General features: G+C 36.6%; 2 protein-coding genes across 3 annotated transcripts; one reads left to right on the top strand and one right to left on the bottom strand.

Moving 5' to 3' along the window:
• LOC109224838 lies at positions 642-7,337 on the top strand. Of its 2 annotated transcripts, none has more exons than XM_019389388.1 (5): positions 642-759; positions 832-933; positions 1,411-1,491; positions 2,829-2,898; positions 3,928-7,337. In XM_019389388.1, the coding sequence occupies exon 5, from the start codon at positions 4,046-4,048 to the stop codon at positions 7,016-7,018; it is 2,973 nt and encodes a 990-aa protein (XP_019244933.1). In that variant the 5' UTR covers positions 642-759; positions 832-933; positions 1,411-1,491; positions 2,829-2,898; positions 3,928-4,045; the 3' UTR covers positions 7,019-7,337. The 2 variants fall into 2 exon arrangements, with proteins under 2 accessions (XP_019244933.1, XP_019244932.1); XM_019389387.1 differs by having other exon boundaries at positions 852-933.
• Positions 7,596-15,611, bottom strand: LOC109224839 (DEAD-box ATP-dependent RNA helicase 28). The gene is made up of 19 exons (XM_019389389.1): positions 15,181-15,611; positions 14,599-14,781; positions 14,453-14,521; positions 14,244-14,350; positions 13,687-13,768; positions 13,427-13,600; positions 12,975-13,123; positions 12,769-12,864; positions 11,751-11,853; positions 11,607-11,669; positions 11,352-11,413; positions 10,937-11,033; positions 10,030-10,148; positions 9,905-9,947; positions 9,656-9,757; positions 9,172-9,270; positions 9,001-9,078; positions 8,295-8,572; positions 7,596-8,020 (listed from the first exon to the last, which is right to left on the bottom strand). The coding sequence occupies exons 1-19, from the start codon at positions 15,481-15,483 to the stop codon at positions 8,005-8,007; spliced, it is 2,223 nt and encodes a 740-aa protein (XP_019244934.1). The 5' UTR covers positions 15,484-15,611; the 3' UTR covers positions 7,596-8,004.

Below are 23,566 nucleotides of genomic sequence, written 5' to 3' on the forward strand. Positions count from 1 at the left end.
AATCTGAAATTTAGTCAAAACCAAGTCTAATCTTCACCAAACCCCCTCAAAATTGAGATATAAACTCCAAACCATATTCTCGATTATTTTCAACAACACTCAATCCAAACAAATAATGATGTTTGAAAACCCAAATTTGAATTCAAAGCTTTCAAGCTTTTTAATGGCTGTCAATGGTGAAAAATATCTGGAAGAATAATTACTTCCATAATTGTAGCGCGCCTAAATAGGAATATCTGGAAGAATATTTAGTTCCAGATTTATAGCGCCTAATTAGGAAGGAATCAGCTCCTAATAATTGGTATTTAATGAATGATATATATTTTATAGAATAACTGTAAACATGGCGGGTAAATATGAAACTATGCACATTTTTTATAATAAAGTTTCATATATGGTATAGGAAGGAAAATGTTTTTTTTTTTTTTTTCTTCTTTCCACCATCCTTTCATAGAGAAGCCGAAGGCCCAAATATCCTACCTGGACCCACAATTTCCATCAAGACCAGTCCACTCACTTTCTCTACCCGATTCGTATCTTCTGATAGAGAAATATCCGGGTTTGGGCCTGTAGGACCCGACACGTGTGATAAGAAACTCAAAAATATGAAAGAAATTGGATGAAGGAAGACCCACTCTAAAAATAAAAAGAAAAAAGAAAAGAAGAAAAAAAAGACATTTCTGAAGAAGAAACATTCCTTTTTCTCTCTGTTTTCAAAGGGAGACAAAGCAGGGTTTTATGAAAATTACAAAGAGGAAGGTGAGAAAAATAATTCTTAATTTTTTTAATAATTCGAAGAAGAACAAAAATAATTTGAGCTTTGGTAATTAGCAAGTTGTTTTGGTAAGCAGAAGCAAAAGTTTGAGCTTTTGGGATTCCAAAGTGAAGCTCTCAATTAGAGGGGTTTCCATTTATTTGGACCAACTAATCAAGGTAAAGTTCATTTTTTCTTAAAGTTATTAATTACTGCAATTATTGTTGAAATTTAATTTGAGTATATTTTGCTTTCTGTGATTGTGATTGTGTTTTCCTCTATTGTTTTGCTGCATTAATTGCAATATAGTGTTTAATTTAATCTTTTGTGTGCTATTTCTTGTTTTATATGTTAGAAAAATATGAACTTTACGCATTTTATGCTTACAGTAGTCCAATTCTTGACTAGGTTTTCATTTTCCTATTTTGTTCTTGACTAGAATTTTGTGGTCTTTTTTAGGTTGAAATTGTTCTAGGGTTTAGCTTTAGTTTTTTTTTTTTCCAGTTGTCTAATTAAGTCTTTTTATTTTTTTCCTTTTCATGAAGAATTTGTAAACCCAAAATTCCTTTTAGTTTTGGATAGTGAAGATTTTGGTCCTACTATTGCATTTGCTATACACTAATTTTTTTCCCTTCGTTTGAAAATTTTCTTTTCAGGTTGACAAGAAGTAAAAGTTCTCGGAAAGATACAGTTTTTATTAGTCTTCGTGCTTGATCCAAAAGGCATTTGAGGGTCTGGTGAGTTCTCGTGTCCTTGTTCTGTTGATTGTGCTTTTCGCTATTGCATGGGTTTAATCAAATACATTTGTAAATTAGGTTTTGGGGCATTCTAGTTAGTATTCTCTCTGTTGCCTATGGTGTGATCTGATGTGTAAGATTTTTGTATTTTAGCACAAAATTGCCGTTGCATATAGTCCAGGTTTAGCGATTAGTTTTTGTTACAGTTACATTGGGTTTGGTGTTTGTGAGGAGTCTTTTCAGAGTGGTTAGGGACGTGACTGGGATAATTGTGAGATTTAGAGAACTCTATGTTATAAGCAATCCCTACTTGACTTAAAGTACTAGGAGTAATTATTTAGTATTGGAAAGAGAGGTGCTTAATACAGGTGAAACAAAGAACGGTAACAAAGTATGGTATAGCCAACCTGACTAATTTGAGATTCGGACGTAGTTGATTGATTGTCAATCGATATTGCCACAGCATGTAGTTGGTCTAGTGAGCCCTCAGCCCCTGTATTCTTTTCTTTCTCTTTCTTGGAGCCACCTTTGTGTTCCTTTTTTCCTTATCTAATTTTGAGGGTTGGGCATGGTGGCAGCAGGTGCAGGCAACGTGATATGTATGTATAGGAAGGGATAGAGTCGGATGTTAACTTCTTTTGATAAGTAGATGTTACTTGTTTTCTTTTCATTTTGAATTTCTACATATATTTGCATAATTATTTGAGGCGATATGTTGCATGCTGAAATGATTATTCTCCAGTTCTATCTGAGATGCTTCAGAAGATAAGCCACAACCACTACCTGCATGGGACTTTCTTTTTCTACACGTGCTTGATGATTTTTGCATCTAATTACAAACTCATAGGTGTAAGATCGTCTTCTTGGAATACTTTTTTTCCCCCCTTCAAAATCAGATGCCATTTGCATGCTCTTTTACTGTTAAGGCTGTTTTTGATCTGTATTGGTTTAAGAACTTCAAATACTATTCCCCCCCCCCCCCCCCCCCCCAAATAACCAAAAAAAAAATCAGATTCCATTGACACGCTCTTTTATTGTTAAGGCTGTTTTTTCTCTGTATAATGCTGAATATGGCACTGTGATCAAGTGTGCCTTTAAACTTATTTACAGATAGAGTTAATATCTTTTTTCCAGTAGGAACTACATAGAAATTTCCTTTTTGTGTGGAAATTGCACAGTTAATCTATGTTTGTTCTCATTATGATACCTTGAAAACTCAATATCTCTCTTTTATTGACTATCTGATCTCTCTCATATAAAAAAAATGAAAATCTTAGAGAATCATTACCAATTAGAAGTACATACCTCAACTTAGTTACGAGTGTAATTTGGCACAGGCACACTGATCAAAAGGTTTGGTGCAGACATATCTCCCATCCACTCAAACACTACCTTATTATCTAACCGGTAAGCATTTACTCCTCTTGAAGTTTTATTTCTAGTTAAATTATATAAGTTATTTTTCTAGAAAAAAGACGTCCCTTGGTGTATCTGGTTCTGAACAAAGACAACATAACTTGTTGGTAATGTAATTTGAACTTGGAACCTCATAAATTCTTTGAACCTTTTTGACCGCTGCTCACTCTGCTTGCATCATGGAGATCCAATCGTGTATACAAACAATTATAATATATTGTTAAATGTAATTCACCCACAGGAACTGCGAAATTTTCTGACCAAGGGGATTCAGCTGAACCCCCTTGGCACCATGTAGGTCGTCGTGTTAGGAACATCGTGTTTTCGCTCTTCTCACGTAGGCAGTTTTTCACGTGTCGTAGGTGCTTATTGTAGATTTTCTTATCCAGATTGTCACCAAATTTTAGTTGCATTAGATGGAACACGAGGCAATTTGGATCCTTTAATATATACATTTCTGATGTGTTTTAGATGCATATTGTGGTGGTGGACTAACTGGGACCTCCTCTCTCAGTTTATACCAGAATTTGTTATCGGCTGATGCAAAAAAATTATATTCTATCTGTTAATATATCTCATAGTCAATCATTATAGTTTTTGAAAAATGAGCACAGGTATGTACTCTATTTATAGCATAGTCAAATCTGTTTAGTGATGTAGGAGGTCTTTGACTAGTACTTTTAGGTTTGCAACCTTGTAGGAAAGCTTGAACTTTCTAATTTGCATGCTTTTACTACTTATCTATGCTAAAAGGATCAATTAACTGCACTTCAGTCCCAAAATTAGTTGGGGTTAGCGACATGTATAATCTTATGAATATTCTGCTCCTGTGTTTGAAGGATGGAAATTGATCTAACATGTAAAATAGAATGAATAATCTCTTGTGCCAACAATTTTATCATTAGATATTCAATTGTAAGGGAAGTAGTATTTTTATTTTTCATTTTGGACCAGAGGGATAAGTTATGAAAGCATTGTCTCTAACCTATTGAAATCATGTTTGAAACTTCTTTTCTGCAGGGAAGGTTGGAGAAAGTTCCTCTGCTTTTCTTTTCCGGATATGAAGGATTACGAGATAGCATGTTAAGAAAATCACTTTGCTTCTTGGAAGTCCTAACCTTTGAGGCAATAATACATCATGACACTCGAGGACTTCTTTACCTTGACTGAGATGAGTAATGGGCTTACAGCGCCTGCTCGAGTCCAGGAGCTAGTCTCTATCATGCAGAAGGAAAAAGAGCATGGTGTCAAGAATACTATTGAAATAATGAGACATTGGACTGCTGTTGCAAGCACAATAGCTGCAACTGAGAATAAAGAGTGTCTTGAACTCTTTATCCAGCTAGATGGTCTTCACTTTATGAACAGTTGGTTAAAGGATGCCCAGGAGTTGGGCAGTGACACAAATGACAATGTAGCTGAAGAGACAATCACTCATTTTCTACGAGCTATTGAAAGGCTGCATGTCGACAAGGAGAAATCAGTTTCCTCTGGAATCATGATGACTGTGAAGAATCTCCTTGGCCACAAAAGTTCTAAGATACTAGAGAGGTCTAGAGCATTGTTTGATAGTTGGGAGAAAGAAACAGATGAGGATGCAGTTTCAGTGGGCGAGGCAAAAGTACAGGCATCCATTGATGACAAGACAAGAGTGATCACAAATGTTGTGGGGGAAGTTGTAAATTCAGAACCTTCTCTCAGGGGCATTTCTCCTTCTGGGTCCAGAGAAGAGAAGAGCGAGGAACACATCAATGAGAATAAGCTGCTATCTTCAAGGTCCGATGACATTCATCCGTCCATAGTTAATTATACTGAGGCATTGGACAGAAATTTGCAGCATACAATGTTGGAAGAAGGGTCTCCAAATTCTCTGTCTTTGGCAAAATCTGCTAGTGAAGACAAGGAAAAATACCTGACTTATCATGCAGAGAGTAGCGCCACTGCTATTGATACATCCACATCTGCAGTGGAGAGACACTGTAGTCTTGATAAGCAGAAAGATATTCCTGTTTCAGAGTATGTTAATTGTTTAAACCACGTGCAAGAAGTCGGTAGTCTAGAAAAATTAAACTCGGCAGTGCCTAAACCATTAGATAACAAAACCTTCTCTTCAGGTCCTGAGGCCAGAGAAGATTCAGAGGCGGTCTCTGGTCAAGATGTACAAAGACAAAATGATGCCAAAAATGTAGATGGTGGTAAAGAGATATTTTCTGTTGATAATGTATCAGTGGCCAGTTCGAAGGGAAAAATACCAAAAAACAGTGTCTTTGCAAGTCATGACAGAAGCAATACAGTGCTTGGAGCTAAAGAAGAGAGAAAGTACAACATTGACATACTGCAAGATTCTCCCAACAAGCATAATGTGGAGCATCCCAAGGATTTGAGTATTGCTTTAATGAAAGTGGATGTTGGTGGGGATGAAAAATGTGTTAGTAATAAAAGTGAGGATGATCTGGAAACTGACACTGAATTTGAAGTACCACAAAGAGGTATTACAATATGTAGTGTGCTTGAAAAGAAAGGTGATATTGAATTAGACTATGGCATTATAGATCCTTTAGAAGTTGCTCGACAAGTTGCAATAGAAGTTGAGAGAGAAGTCCAAGAGAGTTGCAGTTCTTCTGAGAAAACACGGGAGAGTAAGGTTCATGAGCCTGATAGCCCAGATTCTAGGAGCGCAAATGGCTCCAATGAGGAAATACCAAAAGGAACACCTGTTCGGCCTGAGGTTTCACTTGCATACTCAGAAGCTGGCCCAATTAATGTCACAGAGAAGCTAGAGTCCTCTCAGATTACCGATGCTGGTTTGGATCTTGAATCCAATGACCAAAAAGGGTGTGATTTTGATTTGAATCTAGAGGTTAGCTCAGACGACATAGATCGACCAGGAAATCCAATCTCCACCTCCATCTCTGTTGTTTCTGCTTCAAGGGCAGCAGCTGCTCCTGGAGTCCCTGTTCCTCCTTTGCAGTTTGAAGGGACTCTTGGATGGAAAGGATCTGCTGCAACTAGTGCATTTCGGCCAGCATCACCTCGCAAGATTCCTGAAAGTGACAAGGCTGTTTCTTCTGGTGGGAGTGACAGCATCTCAAAACAACAGCAAAGTTGCCTTGATATTGATCTGAATGTAGCTGAAGGTGGGGATGATAGACTCGCCGATCTAATTACTGGAAAACAAGCCTCAGTATCATCTACCCTTCCTTCAGGAGAATCTTCTGTTGAAGCTAGCCCAAAAAAATTGGCTAGGCTCGAGTTAGATCTGAACTGTGCTAGTGAGGAGGGTGAAGCACCAACAAATTGGCGGGTGGAAAGAAGACTCTTCCCGGATAGGGGCGATTGGAGTCACTCTCCATCATCGTCGTCATCATCAAAACAACCATCATTAAGAAACGTTGATCTAAATGACCAGCCGACTTTTCTCCATGATTCTTCAGATGTACCTTTCTTCAAGAAGCCGTCTCAGTATTCAAACACCTCTGGAGGTATTAATTCAGGTGATTCTGTAGTATCCATCATGGGCATGAAGGTAGACGTCAACCATAAAGATCCTGTTTCTCGGTCTGTTATGTTACCAAATGGCAGGATAGTGGAAAATGCAGTTGATCTTAGTACCGCAAGAAGTGGTTTCTTGGGAATGGGATCTCCATTTCCGTATACCCATTCTCCTGCCACTGGGTACAATGGCATCACACCGGGTCCTGCCATGCCTTTTCCCTCGGCGATGTATGGATCCGGTGGTTCCGTCCCTTACACGGTGGATTCCCGGGGGGCAGCTTTTGTGCCTCACATTTTGGGCTCCGCTTCAGCAATACCACCATCCTTCTACCACCAACCATTTGTTATAAGCATGACTGGTGCACCTGTTTCTAGTGGGGTGATGCCATCAAGGAGTAGTCTAGATCTCAATACCGGCTCAATACTTCAGGGAGGAACTAGATACCACAGAGGTACAATGCAGCTTTTTGATCAAGGACCGACTAGGTCAATGGACGACCACTTTAGGACCACCTCAGGACCCTCAACCAGTTCAAGCATCGGTGGGAAACGCAAAGAACCAGATGATGGCTGGGAGCCTTTCCCTTTTAAACTTCATCCTCCACCTTGGAAGTAGACTTAATTTATCTGGTTTCCCTCGTGGGATCGGTTAACAGGCCAGTGTTTATAGCAATAGGTGAATCCCAGGTAGGAGAGACTCTAGTGATTTAGTGGGAGGACCATATATAGCTGAATAAAGACTCAATTTCTGAATGTGATATGATTCTTGACATTACTTGGCATGAAAAGGTGCTAGGTTTAATTGTTTCAAAGTGTAATTTTTAACTTTTTTATTTACTTAGCGTTTCACACAGTGTCTCTGCCACCACAGAGAACGTGTAGTTGTAATTTCTCATTTACATCAAAGAAATTTAGAAGAATGTTTCTTGCCTCTATTATGCATTCTATTTCATATTCAAAGTGTCCCCTGATTGGATAACGAAGAACTTAAATTTTGGCTCATAAAGAGGTAAATTTAGAATAATAGAAAGTTTCCACGTAAGATTTTAGCGAGTAATGACAAGCATAGAGAAAGTTCATTAAATCTGAGATAACTCAAATTGGCTAATTCGGCACAAAGAGTAATTGACTTTTGACAGCTTATAGTCAAAAGTAAGGGTAAGATGGATATTTTGGTGCATAATCATACAGCTTAGAGTCAAAAGTAATTAACTCATATAATACAGGACAAGGAAGTTAAATTTAAGATAATCAACGGTGTGTTATCAAAATTGAATACACGTACAGATACATGCTTTACATCTAGTAAATGTGCAAGTCCAAAAAAAAAATATGAGATAAATACACTCCAAAAATGAAACTGAGAACAACCGAGGACCTACTCATAAACTAACATGTACGATTCCCTCGTACAAGCTTCTAGAAATACCGATACAAGGCCAATGTCAGCAACACTTTCAGAAACTACTTGCAGCAGGATGGTATCTTAATTCATGTCAGCACCAAAAGGGCATTCCTTCGTTAGGAAACGATAGTCATGTCCGATGAGCCTACCTTGCTCCAGTTATCTGATTTTCAGCTCATCACCGCTGTATTGCTATGTTACCTCCTCTTGTACCTGCACATTCAAATCCCTTGAGAAAATCTCGTACATAAACATGAAGTATGTTAAAAGCATGCTCGGAGAACTGAGACTCCTGTCTCGAGTCTACATCGCCGTGGCCTATATAAGTATTTAGCTACTTTTCCAAAATAAATTTAATAATTTATCAAATTAAATCAAGTTCATAATTTTTCAAGGAAAATAGTAAAATGCAAGTTATACATTTGACAGATTCGCATACATATCCATCTGAGCTTAAGAATGAGAGAAGTTTTTAATAGAGTCATACCGTGACTTGCTCTTGAATGAGGACTTCTTCTTCATACCCCCATGCTGTGGTTTCCTTTGTTTTTTCTCACTCATATCATTTTGAAAAAGATCCTGCATTTCATCTGTCCTTGATTCAGATACTCTGGTTTTTGGTTTCAATTTTTTTCCTGTCTTTCTAACAATCTTGCCAGCATCAACTGCCTTGTTCACAGCCTTGACTGCTTTTGCACGACGATAAGCAAGATCAACTAGGGAAATCCCAGCTTTCTCTTTGTCTTTCTTTGTTTTCCCTTTGCCCTGAAATGGTTGAAGGAGCAAGATAGGTAACACTACCAAAGAACAATATTAATATGTTAAATAGCAAGCAAAGTACGTATTCAAATTGCTTAGTTCATGAATTCGGGACCACATAGATTATTATGTTTGCAACAGCCCTCATTCTCAACTGATTTTTTCTCAGTCCAATAGCTCCCATTTTCTCGAAAGTATTTTCAAGAGATAGAGATTCATTTAAAATATCCCTCAGCAATTAAAGATGTTGGAAAACATTTCCAGAAACGAACAAAAATCCAAAGATGCAATATACAGAAATATGGAATAATACCATAATATCATCGGAAAATCAGTATATCTTCCAGGTTTCATATTAAAAAACTGGCATATATAGATTGCTAGAGACGACAATGAAATATGCAACAAGGGTGAAGTGAAGAGGAGAAGCTTACTTCATCTGAGTCATCTTCATCTTCTAATTGCTCTCGGGCAGCCTCCAGCTTCCTCCTTTTCTTCCTCGGCAGGTTTTTCTATAGCAATCAGATAAACAATGAGAACGATGAATGACAGGTCAAGCAAAAATTTGTACTCAAATTAACAAAAAGCACAAAGATGACTAGAACCTCCCGCTCTCGCTTCCTCTTCTCCTTCATCTTCAGGTCTTCCGCTTGTTCGGCACTCATCACCTTGCTCTCGGAACCATTTTCTTTAGCTGATGATTCCTGGAATATCATTTGCATTTCAGCAAAACTTTTAATCAACCAGTACTGTATTGTTTCAAGCATAATATAGAGGAATAGTTCCACGGGCTAAACTCCAACATACTGTCCTCGCATTTCTTGCTCATGACCTTCTCAATACGCCTGGTCACTTCAGACTATGATTAGAGCTTGTTATTCCTTATTTTTACTATAGATACATTGGCCAACCAAGAATTTAAAAAAAAATTATTCAATGAGCCATGCGAATGTGTATCCTAAAATGATGGAGTAATTTGTTTTACAAGGACAAAAAGAACAAGCACTATAAGTAAATGCCAATTAGGACTTCATGCAATCCTATAGAAACGTCCATGCAATCCAGATAAACAACAAAGTAAAAGGTCACCTTTGCTGCCTTCTGGACAAGCTTTTTCTCCTTTTCTGTGACAAACCATGTTCTTTTGGGGCGTGAATAAATCTCATCCCTGTGGGCAATCATATTCTCAGCCTGCAACGTTAACACAACACGTCAAACTATGTTATGCAGCATTTATCTAATGATTTTCTTCTTTTGGAGGGAGAAGGGTCTTAGACGTCTAAAACTACATGCAATTGTTCATAGTAGGGTTCCCAAAACTCTGTTGTGATACATTACCTTAGCTGCTTCCATCTCAGCTTTTCTTAGTGCCATCTCTTCCCTGCAGTAAACGAAAACTTGTTAGTTAATAAATAAACTCTAATTCTCAAATTCAGTACAAATTTAAGGTGATGAAGTAACACCTCTCTTCTTGCATAATTGCAGCCACTTGATCTTCCAGCTGTTCAATTACTTGTGCCCACTTAGCTATTGATTGCTCTGCTACAATTCGACTCCTCAGCCTTGAACCAGCTCGTTTAACCTGTAAAATAACTTTTTAGCCTCTATACACATCTTTATTTCAGGGTGGCATAGAAAAAGTTGCAGTTTGCGGGTCTATATGGTTCTTATACCAGATAGTGCATAGTCATCAAAATGATTATTTTTATTTTAAACCATAAATAGTGCTACCTTCGCTTCAATTTATGTGAACCTACTTCTTTTGTTACTCAATTTAAAAAAGAATGACTACTTTCTAAATTTGAAAATAAGTTAGCTTAAACATTCCATTTTACCCTTAATGACATTTTTTTACAGCCACACAAATGTTATGGAATTTTGAAGACCACAAGTTCCAAAAGGTCTAATAGCCACACAAATGTTGTGTCATGTTTAAGACCAATCAAATAGGATTATATAAATCATCGAGTGAATGATCAATAAGGTCTTATCCCCAAAAGCAAAAAAAATCGTCAATATGTTACTTTTGTCAAAGAACTAAAAAGCAAGATATTAGAACAAGCAGCACCGAATACATCTAACTAATCAATGGTTCTCAAAATACAATTTTCCTGATTGGAGAAATGGTCGCAAAGGAATAATCCCATGAAGAGGAACCAAAATAGAATTCCATAGAAAAAAAGGTACTGCACAGTCAGAGATATGATTAAAACAGCAAAAGAAATTAGAAATTCACCAAAGACCTCTAATTGATCAGTGATTTTAATCATAGAATAATATCCTAACAGTCGAAAAGAGGACTTATGGAGTAGGACTCCTTAAGTGACTGAACAGCTAAAAGATGTTTGAACAGAGGGGGCATGAACTCACAATGGCTTTTAGAAGAGACCTATCATTGTCTGTGACAAATGTAACGGCATACCCTTCTCTACCAGCTCTAGCCGTGCGGCCCACTCGATGAACATAACTGCAAAGGAAAAGCAAATCAGGACTACATGAAGTACGTAAGGAGTTAACTCATTAAGAATTAGAAGATGGAAAAAGGTAAAAAACGAACTCTACAATCCGCACTCCATTTTAAGTGGGTTATTGCTGTTTTTAGTAATAAACCGACAAGAGGTACTAAAACCGGAAATAGGCATAATTAAAAGAAAAACATCTAAAGAAGTATTTTAAAAAAAAGGAATCATGAAGCTAGGAAAAGATCAAGAAAAATAGAACATTATAAGCAAGTGAGTTGTTAATTGTCGGTAAACCAGCATATGCAACCAGAATTGGAACTTACCTAGTAAGATCACGTGGACAGGCAAAATTTATAACCGTTTGAACACCAATAATGTCAAGGCCCTGATAAAGGAAGAAAAATACAGTCAACAGTAAAATATAAGAACATAATAAGAGAACATAATTCTAATTCTGCTCCAAGGATAACAGCAGGAATACAGATATATCAGCAGTACATAAAAGAGGAAGACTACATGCTTTTACAAGTTCATGCTTATAATGATCATATGAAACCAATTGGATAGGAACATCTTACACGAGCGGCAACATCAGTTGCAATCAGAAAATCCACTTCCTGTTTTCTGAAAACTTCCAAAGCCTACAGATAAAGCAATCAGTAAGAAAGCATCTAGACAGAATTATTTATATGATTTCCGACAACACATTTGACGGAACATACATCTAGACGTTGCGCTTGCGTAAGATTTCCATGTAACTCAGCTGCTTTGAAGCCAAGTAAACCAAATATAATTTTCAACCTATGTGCTGCTTGCTTTGTACCACTGTCAAAATAACCACAAAACTTAGCCTTGCTGACCAAAAGATAAGCCAAGTGGAGGTCTAGAAGATAGATAAGAGAAGTGATCAAATTTTGGCGAAATCAAAATGAACATTGGAGTCTCTGCACCAATCAAGAGTCCTGGTTAAAAAAATGATGGAAAAGCATTGGAAGGATATTCAAACAAGTATTTAGTAGGAGAATCACATTTGTTATAGACTAATCTTCAAGATTATATGAAACAGTCCAACTTTGAACTAAACCAAACAAAGGGTCACAAAAAAAGTGCATTTTACAGCACTTCCCTCTGTTGATGGTCGATATTTAGGACCGTTACATCAGTTATTATTTCCATATCTTCCACTGAACTTGCCCAATTCATAACGCGTACTACACCATCCAATTTAATTAGATAGTTCTGGTTTGTCTTGGTAAAATTAATAAATCAAGTGCTAAAATGCTTTTCATCATCCACGAAAAAACTAATGAGCACATTTGGAATTTGAAATGGTAACATATTGGAATATGCAAAATTGACTTTCTGAATTATTATACTTTATCAAAAAAAAAAAGGACAGTGAAACAATGACGAACTATTTGCATGGTTGGAACACTATTTTGAGTATGCTCACATTAGAAACCTAAACTTTCAGGTTGATGAAAACACAAGCATAAAAGTGAACATACTACAAAGGAGCTTCAACCAACGAGAACTGCATAAAGGTGTAAACCTCATAAAAGATTAAATACATTTTAGGCCAGATTTCACATGCCCTGCCCATGCTTGACTTGAACAAAAGAATAACTTCCAAGTCTATCTGGCTAGAAACTGTATGTTATAGTGCATGAAAATTGGTACCCAGCAAGATGTACCATAACACAATAGAAAATGCAACTTTCTGTACAGTTAGCTAAAAACCTGAAAACAATCACTTTGGAAGTGAAGGTCTTGGTGCACAATGCAAGAAGAACAGCTTCTTGATTTCCTTCACGCATTCTCCGTATTCTAACTACCCTGCAAACAAGGTTATATCAGCTTTCGCGATTGAGAACTTAATGATTGAGATTCCATTTCTGAGAAAAGACCTAATATTAATTGCAATGTAGAGCTTGCCGATGTCTTACTCTTCAGTCAATGTTGCTGGCCGTTTCGTTGATGGATCAGCTGACAGGCGCAAAGGTTTATTCAGAGATAGCTTGATAAGCTCATCAATTTCCTCAGTCATTGTCGCAGAAAACAACATGGTCTGTCTCCGCTTTGGACACAATCTAACCTGTTTATAACCCAGGACATGTTCAGCATGTATATGCCCATAGGACATCCTTTTCTATAGAGTAAACAGTTAATTATATTCTATACCTTGAAAGTTCTCCATAATAAACGAATGTACTAAAACTTTGTCCTTCCAGATAGAAGATATAGCTTTGTATTAGAGTCAAAGTTTATTGACATGAATTACAGTTAAGTTTTAAATAAGATAGTTGTAATCCCTTTTTTTGGATGGTTATAAGATAATTATTTCTCACACAGCTATCTTAGCTCTATAGGAAAGGAAACCACGATGTTGAAGGCATACCAGTTCACGAATTTCAGCACTGAATCCCAGCTCCAGTAGTCGATCGGCCTCATCAAGAATCAATACTGCAAGATCATCCAAATCAACTGACTTGGAGTTCCGTAGATGATCTATCATACGTCCTGGAGTTGCCACGACAATATCAGGCATTGATCTCAAGGCTTGTTCTTGCACCTGAAATAGAGCACGACATTCCCGTAATTGTTGGAAGCAGTAGCCAAGCTTTTCCTAGGAAAGATCTAGAAAAGCTTTAAACATACCTTGGTTGACAGACCACCAACAACCAGACAACATCTGATATCTGTCATAAACTGCGCAAGTTTACCTATCATACTATGAACCCTGGATAACACATAAGACATAACCCAGTCAATCCATAGTAGAGCCTGAAAAGAATCAATCGACATACCATACAAAACAATAGTAGTTTGTATATACATTAGGCAAAGACAATATTTTAATTTCATTCAAGGGGCAAACAATTCTGATCTTTAAATTTTTAATAAAGTTATGATTTTGGACATTGAAGCCTAATATAATTGCTGGATAATTAATGTTATCTGTATTCCTGGATGGAATTTCATGTAGCGGGACAACGTATTTGCAGTTTGGAACCCAATAGTTTCTTATTCAATCGAAGGCATATCTGATGCCAAATATAAGTAATAGCTTCAGTTGCACAAAAAGGGGACCTGCTTTGGCACACGAGTAGCGGAAGCACCAGAAAATATAATGAATGAGAACAGACAAGATTGAGAAAGCAACACTTAAAATTAGTACACACAATTTTTATAAATGAGGAGATAAGGAGACGTACTGAACAGCCAACTCCCTTGTTGGAGTAAGAATAAGAACCCTAATTGCAGGCCTATTTTTTGGACGGTACAACAGTCTCTCCAGTGTCGGTAAAGCAAAGGCAGCTGTCTATAGAGGCAAAATGTAGAGCGAAGGAGCACAAATCAAAACACAAACAACAAACAACTAGCTAAATATAAGTACATTAGATCTAACATCGCAAAATTGTACCTTTCCAGATCCTGTTATAGCACTCCCACAAATATCTCGGCCCGTTAAGGCCAGCGGAACGCAAGCAGCCTACATCGGAGTAACGCACATTAATACACAAGCTGAGACTACATTCAGGGGTAACAGAAGCTGGCAAAGAGAAACACCTGAATCGGGGTGGGCTTACTGTAACCCAATGCTTCACAAGCTCGAAGCAACGGCCTTGAGATATGGAGCTCCATAAATGAATTGGCTTGAAATGAAACTCCTTCTGATGAGGCAAAAAATGGCTTTTTTTCTCCAACATTCGTATCTACTTCATCATCACCATCCTCCGGTCTATACTCTTCCTATTATTATGCAAGACATATAATCGAACCAATTAAACAACTAATCTTAAACATATCCATTCCAATCTATGTAGGCACAATTCATTCCAGTAATAAATAATTTTAACTTCTGACACAAATAAAAGTTCTCTTAACACTAACATTCACTAACTGGACTAAAAATTCAGTCCCAACTAGTTGATACTCACTCTGTCCCATTTTATGGGCACACTTTCCTATTTAATCTATATTTAAAGAGAAAAAAGGCCAACTTTAAGCTTCCTATTTCAATTTATAGCCACACAAAAGTGTATACATTCTGTTCCTAGCTAAACGTATCTAAAATTATTTCGGAAAACTTCAACAACAAAAAAAAGATACTTCTATGTAAAAAAATAGAGATAACAGGAACAGTTTTACTTGGCGGTGAGGTTCTGAGTCATCGGAATCAGAATCTTCTTCGACTGGTTTAGCTATAGGTTCAGACAATTGTTGACGGGCTTTTGATATTTTAAAATCAATAGACGTCGTGCTACGGCGGCTGTGTTCATCGGCGACGGATTCGGAATAAGAAGAGAAGTCCCATGGAGATTGTGTCTTTTTCTTAGGTTTGTTGTCGGCGTCTTCATTATCTTCTGCTTCTTCTTGTTCTTCTTCTTCATCGTCATTCTCCTCGTACTGCACTTCCTCGTCACTAGGTTGTTCGAACAAAAAATCTGCCATTGGAATACGGTACTAGGATGACTGCTGGTTCGTGCTTTTGTGAGGGTTTTAGAATTTGTTTTGAGTTGCAGGGTTTTACTACAGTTGTTCGTTTGGAGTTTGGACCAGAGTTCGTAACCTAGACAGTGGTGTATTTTATTTGCGCTTAATTTCGTTAATCTCGCAACTCTCCCACAATGTTTTCGTTAAATCATGGAGAAAGCCCTCCAACTTTTGAATACTACCTTTTCACCTCTCTTTCAGCACACTTTAATTAATTTTTTGGTCTTTTTTTGTGGTCTGCAATATTTGATTTTTTCAAATATCAAGAAAGAGTTAGCTTCTTTTTCTAAAGTTGCTCTTGGAGTAAAGAGCCTAGGAGTATTTGTTATATTTTTCAATGAACAAATTAAGGTTAATATAATTAATTTCATTGTTAATTAATGCTAAAAAATAGATTTCTTAATATGCGTAAAAAAAAACAAAAAAATCAATTAAAATGAACCGGAAGAATTAACACACTGCAATTAAGACCACCTATTTTTTAATAGCCTTTGTATCATTTTTCCCCTTTTCCCAAAACTTCATTTCTACACATAAATATTGTCATTATTGAGATCCTATCAAGGTATTTATTGTGTTTTTTTTTATTAAATTTTTTACTTTAAAATTATCTCATAATTAATCCTGAATTTTTATCTTTTTATGATTCCTTAATTTTTTCTCTTTATTCTAATGTAAATTTTCTTATCATTGAACTCTCTCGCAAGTTCAACCGCTAGCGATTTGTTGATTGTTATACTTTCTCACAACCGCATGAGAAGAGCTAGGTACCGATTCTAATAACACATGGAATAGTGCACCTACATTTTATGGCATTTATTTTTGAGAAATTTTCATAAAGCACTATCTTTTAGTAGTAATTAGTCATCTATAGATATCATTTGTTATATTACGGATTATAGATACCTTTTATGTGGTTATAAGATGTATTTGATGTATTTAAGCTATTGTATTCATGCATACAGTAGCAAAAATAGGCGTGAATCAGGGAAGTCCGGCTAATCAGTTGTTGTATTCGAGTATATTCGACTGTATTCACGGAGTGAAACATGAGATTACAGCTGGACAGATTATTATATTCGACTGTATTCACAACGTGAAATAGGGGATTACACAGTTTTAAAAGGGAAAGTGAATCAATTATCATAATAGGCTCCTAATATAACTCAACAAACTCAATTATAACATACAAAATTTGTATTTTCAGTTATAAAAAAGATTCTCAACCGAAAAATACCCCAAAAATATAGCAATCTTCAGAGAAAATTATATAATACATCTGAATACATAAATTATATTAATTAAAAAAAACTTATGAATACATTCATGGCATATAGCGAGACAGTGAATACAATGAAATGCATAGAATACAGCGGGATACATTGAAATACAATGAGAAAAAAAGACAGTGAATATAATGAAATACATGAAATACAACGAGATACATTGAATTACAATGAAAAAAAAGACAATGAATACAATGAAATACATGAAAATATATTGACATATATTAACAGAAAATCATCCTACAACATCCGTATCTCAATTTTTTCAATTGGCAGGGATGGTATTCACTATTGTTATGACTTGGAGAACATGGGATTTTTGCTTTTCCTATTGGCTTTTTAGTTGAACGTGACTAGAGATTTGGAAAGCTTCGTTTACGCCAAAGGCAAAATTAGCAACGGACCTACATACTAATCATACATAAGTTTTGCGGGCATGGAAATACGCTGCCGCAAGACAACTTCTTGATCCGTAGCAGTTCAAGTAGTACCACTTGTCTCGCTATGGTTGCTTCCCCTGCTGACCCAGTCAATTCTATCCTCAACGTCATCGCAAGTGCAACTATACTCTAACAATTCTCCTACTAAAATGGAGGATATCGACGGAGGAAAAATCGCAAGCGAACTAGATAGAGAAGAGGAAGAGAATCAGAAGTTTTAATGGGATGGGGAAGAGAACGGGATGTATCAAAGTAGAGAGAGAAAGAAAATATTGTAACTGATTAGCGTATTTAGTGGCTTAGGGCTAGGAGGTAACCAAAATTAAATATTTTGCTATAAACCTTAAAAGGTATCTATAGAATATAATTTTTTTAAATGGTATTTATTTAAAATAAATAAGGTGTTAACCTTTACTATATGAGGTAAAAATTCCTTTATTTTTTTACTAGAAGGCCGAGAGCTAACTATGAAGATACTACATGAGAGAGAAAAATCAGGAGGGTAAATGAAGTTACAATCACGAGTAATGAAAGATTATAAGGAGTGTAATTTCTGGTTTTATTTGTTATAATGTCTTTCTCTCTTTCCTCTTTTGAATGAAATTGTAAATAAAAAAAAAGTTAACTTTAAGCTTCCTGTTTTAATTTAGGAGTAGTTTAGTTCATATGTACTATATAACTTCAAGAATTTTTGTCTTTCTTGCATTTCCGTTGTTTAGTCTATAAGCTTTCTCGCTAATTTGCATGTGTAACATATATGAAAGGTCTTATTTTTCCGTAAAAATTACACGGAGCGCCCTGTCGCCCCTTTTTAACCTGTAGCCGTTTTATTTTTCTGTTTGCACCCGTACCCGTTTTTTTGTTAAAAGCCTTTTAAAAAGACTATTTTGCCCTTCTTTATTAAAAGACTACTTTCTCTCCAAGTATACACTAGTCCTCTACCGTCTCTGCCTCTCTCTCCCGTTATTCGCATTTTTTGATTTGTTCTTCTCTGAAATCAAACGGTTTTCGTCGTTGTTTTTTATTTTCAATTGTTTGTTCCCCAATAACATTACGTATAATCACAGGTACATTGCATTAACTTTCTGGGTTTTATTTTAGTATTAATTTTTACGATTTAATTTTTGGTTTTGGTTTTGATAGTCATGTATTTATGATAAAATAGTTTCGTAGGGTTTAGTTTTATTAGTGCATTAGTTTTACTTTTACGATTGTGTTTTTAGGTTTCTTGAACGTGTGTTTGTATTTTTGATGAAAATTCTAAATTATTCAGTGTTTGGAGACGTCGAAATTTTTAAAAATTTTGAGAGTTAAATAGATGATACTATTAAAGTGTGAAGTTTATAATACTTCAATGATACCTTAGTTTTAGGAGTTGAAGTTTTGTTTCGTGTTTTGTGTTTTTTGTTATATTTTTTATGAACTTGAGCATTATTTTGGAGTTGAATTTATGTTTTGTTTTTTGTAAAAACTACAGCATGTTTTTGCTGAATGTTTTATTTTGTAACTGGTGAACTTCATCTCTAGGAGTTGAAGTTTTTGTTTTGTAACTGGTGAACTTACAGCATGTTTTTGCTGAATGTTTTATTTTGTAACTGGTGAACTTCATCTCTAGGAGCTGAAGTTTTTGTTTGTAACTGGTGAACTTCAGCTCTAGGAGCTGAAGTTTTTGTTTTGTAACTGGTGAACTTTCAGCTCTAAGAGCTGAAGTTTTTGTTTTGTAACTGGTGAACTTCAACTCTAGGAGCTGAAGTTTTTATTTCGTAACTGGTGAACTTCAGTTCTAGGAGCTGAAGTTTTTGTTTTGTAATTGGTGAACTTCAGCCTTCTTAAAGCTGAAGTTTTAACTGATTTTTTTGATAATGTTCTGATGTTATTTTTTGTATCTTTTACTTTTTTTAACAGATGGCACCTAAAGCACCTAAAGATCCTAAAGCAGCTAAAGCACGTCAAGCAGCTAATGCACCTAAAGATCCTAAAGCGCCTAAACAACCTATAATACCCCCAGGTCCTTTAGTCCCTGCTGCTCCTAAACAACCTACAAAACCAGGGGATAGATATTATTGTCGCGCCCCCTTTTTCTCGCGAAATCGGGTTTATGATATTTGGTTGGGACAACTCTTTCCTTTTGGGAAAAGGGGTTTTGCGATTTTGAAGAGTCGCCACCTAACGATTTTAAGGTGCGTTAGGGCACCTATGGGGTTCAACTACAACTATGTTTGGTAACCGGAGATAGGGTAAGGGCTTGAAATTATCCTAAGGGGAAGGTGTTAGGCACCCCTCAGGATCCACTAGTGTGGTTCCCGGCCAGATAGTTTTTTGTGAATTTGTGCAATTAGCAAGTAAACAAATAAGGCTCAAATAATAGGGGATTTTGAATTTAAATACGCAAGTGTTTGAAAAAAAAAATAAAAGCAAGGTTTTGAAGAGAGTTATAATCTAAACATGCTTGTGAATGTAAAAGGAGTCCTAGGTTTGTTTGTAATATGGATCACATCAATGCAATACCCGGTATGGCACTCCTCAGAAGAGGGGATACACGTGGTATTAGCACACCGGTCATCATATCCATATCTACCCTTCCCACCCCGTGAAGGTATTAAAGCGATGATTGGTCTCGACCTCTATTGCATGCTGTTACCCGTCCCATTCCTATCAGTCCCGGAGGGATTTAGGACTACTATTCCTATAAGAGGGAGGTTTTAGGCTGAATCTTAGGTTTAAAGGTAAAAAGGCTAAGGCGACATACAAAAACACATAGGACTGCATTTAAAGGGGAGACATGTAAACAATTAGAAGGCTCATGTATACCTCCGCAAATAATGCACATAAACAGCACGACTTAAACACAGTTAAGGTCTGAATTTTAAAATCCTAAAGCAGGGTGTTTGAGTCAGAACCAGATTCATTATATAACTCTGAAAAGAAGTCCGAATCAGGCCTGTCTGCTGGTTGTAGCAGTTGATAATTAACCAAGGTAGTCCCAGTTTTATTTAAGTAATTACCTAGGCTTGCCTAGGCGTGAGCAGGATTCGATAGTTATTCAAGATTATTAAGACAGTTGGAGATTATTATTATTACCTAAACATGCTGTTCTAGGTGTTCAGCACATAGAATTGTTGCTAGTTAATTGCAAAGACTAAGTAAAATTGTTGTATTCCTTTTATGCGTTCATAATTAGCCTAAGTGTGCTTAAGCAAATATAAATGAAATCCTAAAGACATGATATCTAACGTGCAGAGATGCAGAAGAATGTATATGCAGAATCCTAAACAGGATTTCTATATGCACGAATACTACATCGTTTAGAACATGATTACTAGAATATGCAGAGATGACATGCTTGTTAGTGTTGTTTAGCCTAAAACAGGATCTCTAAGTGTGTATGGCAGTAGAAACATGATTGCAGAAACACTGGTTATTAACACATTTAACGCAGGATTTGCTAAGTGGTATGATAGTGAAATGGACATGCTGAAAACAGTAAGTGTAAATCCTAAGGAGCATGATCTCTAATGCATGAAATGAGTCCTAAGCATGGATTCTATTACGCAATTAGGAATGTAAACCTAATAACATGCTTTCTACCCCTTTTGATAGCACGTATATTTCCCATCCCTTTTCACTAGCCAACCCCATAATGTTTACAAAATATTACAAACCGTGTGATTGAATTACATAAGCAGAAATGAAAGAAAAACAAGAAGCTACAACCATAGGAAGCCTGATCCTGACTTCCTGTCCGAGTTATGTAATTAATCACTTCAATGCCAATATTATTCCAAAGCCTTTCTCATATCTGGGTGTGTCAGAGTTCCCTAAGGACCTCAAAGGATCCCGAGCAGTGCTCACACCCAGATTTGCATAAACAAACAGAATGAGTGTAGTGTGGAAGGGCCAGCTCTTATGTGTCCAAGTTCAGAGGGAGCTCAAGGGTCCCAAGGCAAGGCTCGCACAAAAGGGGCAGAACCTAAATTTTAAGAGTAGGTGAGAGTGCTGGACATAGTTTGAAAAGAGTTTGTTTAAAAATTGGGCTGAAAGTAATCAATAACATAGGTGATTGAAAGCAGTTGTGGTAGTAAACAAAACTCAAACTCCCAAGATGGGATCACACACAGAATCAGTAGTCATACAAAGGGGTCAAGGGGTTTAGGACACACATACATTTGACTGTAAACACATAACCCCATTAAGGGTCTTAGGACTAGTTGGACATGCACAACAATGGCTGATACTTGCATGATCACAGGCTAGTCAGAAAGAATATAAGCACATTGAGGGGATAGGGACTTGGGATGGTAAATGCACAATAAGTGACTGACAGAGCATGCCTTGAAACACACATAGGGGAGTGCATTAATCTAAAGGGGAAGGGGAGACATTATAGCATGCTAGTAATGCACCTTAACAGAACCCCAAGCGGGAGTAGACCAAAATGAAAGAAGCTGAAACAAATAAGGCAACATGTTGTTGTTGGAGCTTTAAAATTAAACTAGGACATACCAGTCAAAGAAGCAAAGTGCAGAAAGGAAAAGTAAGCAGGATTCCACAGTCTAGCCCTTGCTTTCAGCCAGCTAGACAAAGCAGTAGCACAAGTAGTAATAGAGAAAGAAAGGGTTTTGAGTGTGTAAGTGTGTGTTCTGAACTCAATTGTTCGTGTCCTTTTCTAATGAAAACATTGGGGTATTTATAGCTTTAAAAACGAGTAGAGAATAAGGTAACACATAAGGTTTTATCACAGACATGGAAATAATCACAATCAGAATCAATCAACACAAGTACTTCCCTTTAATCAAGGGATTACTGCTCAAACGGATACTAACAGGGTTAATTAAGGAAAGAAATCAGTTTGAGACAGATTGATTCTTGCCATATAAGGGGGTAGTAAAAGTATAAGGTAAATAATTGAGTCTAAGTACAAAATATACTTAATTTTGGGAAAGGATTCAAGGTAAAACATCACAGTAATTAAAGGAAGGGAACCAATCAATTTAAACAAATGAGTAAAATTTAGGGTTTATAAGAAAACCTTGCAATTAAACCGTCACTTAAGGAAAGCAAGATCAATCAAGAAGTGGTCACGATTCTGCACTTCAACATATAAATAGCAAGGAATGAAAAGGCGTATTAGACATGCAGGGTCAAACATATTGACAAAAGAAGCAACACAAACATATAGTAGTAGCAGGAGTAGGCTATGATTCGGTAGTAAAAGAAACCTACTCGGAGCACAGTAGTCAACAAAGTCAAGTGGTCACATAGAATCAGAAGTGAAGAAACCATAGTAACAGGTAAAGGAGATCAACACATAGAAACAAGAAAAGTCTTTAAACTCATAGCAATAAGTGAAGAAAACATTTATAAGGAATTAGGGTTTTGACAGAGCTGAGTTGAAAAGGTAGGAACTCAGGATCGGATAAGTCAAACAAGAGAAAAAGGATTCAAACACAAAGAACTTAATCGAACCAAACATGCGTATAAAATAAACAAAGAGAGAGTTTCAGAAACCCAGATAGAACCAAAACACTTAGGTTTTTTAACACGATGAACCAGGTAGCAGAAAACATGGACAAACTGTTTAAACAAAGTAAAATCATAAAACACACTGAAAATCGGAGAAAAGTTTAGGAAACCCTAATTTGAAAATGAAGAGTTATTTTGAAAGAAAATCGAAGAACCTTTGAGAAAACACTAAGAATTTCATAACATGCATATATCTAAGACATATCTGAAAGAAAAATCGGAAAGCTCTTAAAGCTAGGGTTTCAGAGAACCCAGAAAAGTGAGAAAGACTTCGAAAGGTTACCGATCTAGCCGGAAAAGCCATGGATCCGACTTGAACGGTCATGGGTGGCCGGAAAAAGACCANATGGGATCACTAAAATAGTTAACCAGTAGACATAGGAGACGAGTACACGCCTCAAACCGCCATGGGAGTCCATGGATTAGGTGGGGATTGAAGGGAATTAGGGTAGATTTGGGCGACGGCGGCTAGGGTTTAGGTGATGTTGCAGAGAGAGTTTGAGAGGAAGGGATTCAAGGGCGGCAGTTGGTGAGAAATGATTTAGGGTAAGGGATCGTTTAGGGGTTAAAAATGGTGAGGGGCAATGGTGGTCGTTAATCTGAATGATCAACGGCCTAGATTAAAAGGGGTAGGTGGGGATCCGGGTTTGGGTAGGATTTAATTGAGTAAGGGTCGGGTTTAAATTAAAATTGGGCTGGGGAATTGGGTTCGAATTTAGGCTAAAATCGAAATACAAATGGCTGTTATTAATAGCCAATTTCCCTTTTAAACTTATAAGAATAGTAAATGGC

The sequence above is a fragment of the Nicotiana attenuata genome, chromosome 4, assembly GCF_001879085.1.
Source record: "Nicotiana attenuata strain UT chromosome 4, NIATTr2, whole genome shotgun sequence".
Lineage (NCBI taxonomy): Eukaryota > Viridiplantae > Streptophyta > Magnoliopsida > Solanales > Solanaceae > Nicotiana > Nicotiana attenuata.

Bases quoted from the DNA above. Each gene is read 5' to 3' on its own strand.
- LOC109224838 (XM_019389388.1), top strand. From the start codon at position 4,046: ATGACACTCGAGGACTTCTTTACCTTGACTGAGATGAGTAATGGGCTT.
- LOC109224839 (XM_019389389.1), bottom strand. From the start codon at position 15,483: ATGGCAGATTTTTTGTTCGAACAACCTAGTGACGAGGAAGTGCAGTAC. The intron at 11,854-12,768 runs GTTTTTAGCTAA...TTATTTTGACAG, and splicing joins TCCAAAGTGATTGTTTTCAG to TGGTACAAAGCAAGCAGCAC. The intron at 11,414-11,606 runs GTAAGATGTTCC...TTCCTTTATCAG, and splicing joins CAACTGATGTTGCCGCTCGT to GGCCTTGACATTATTGGTGT.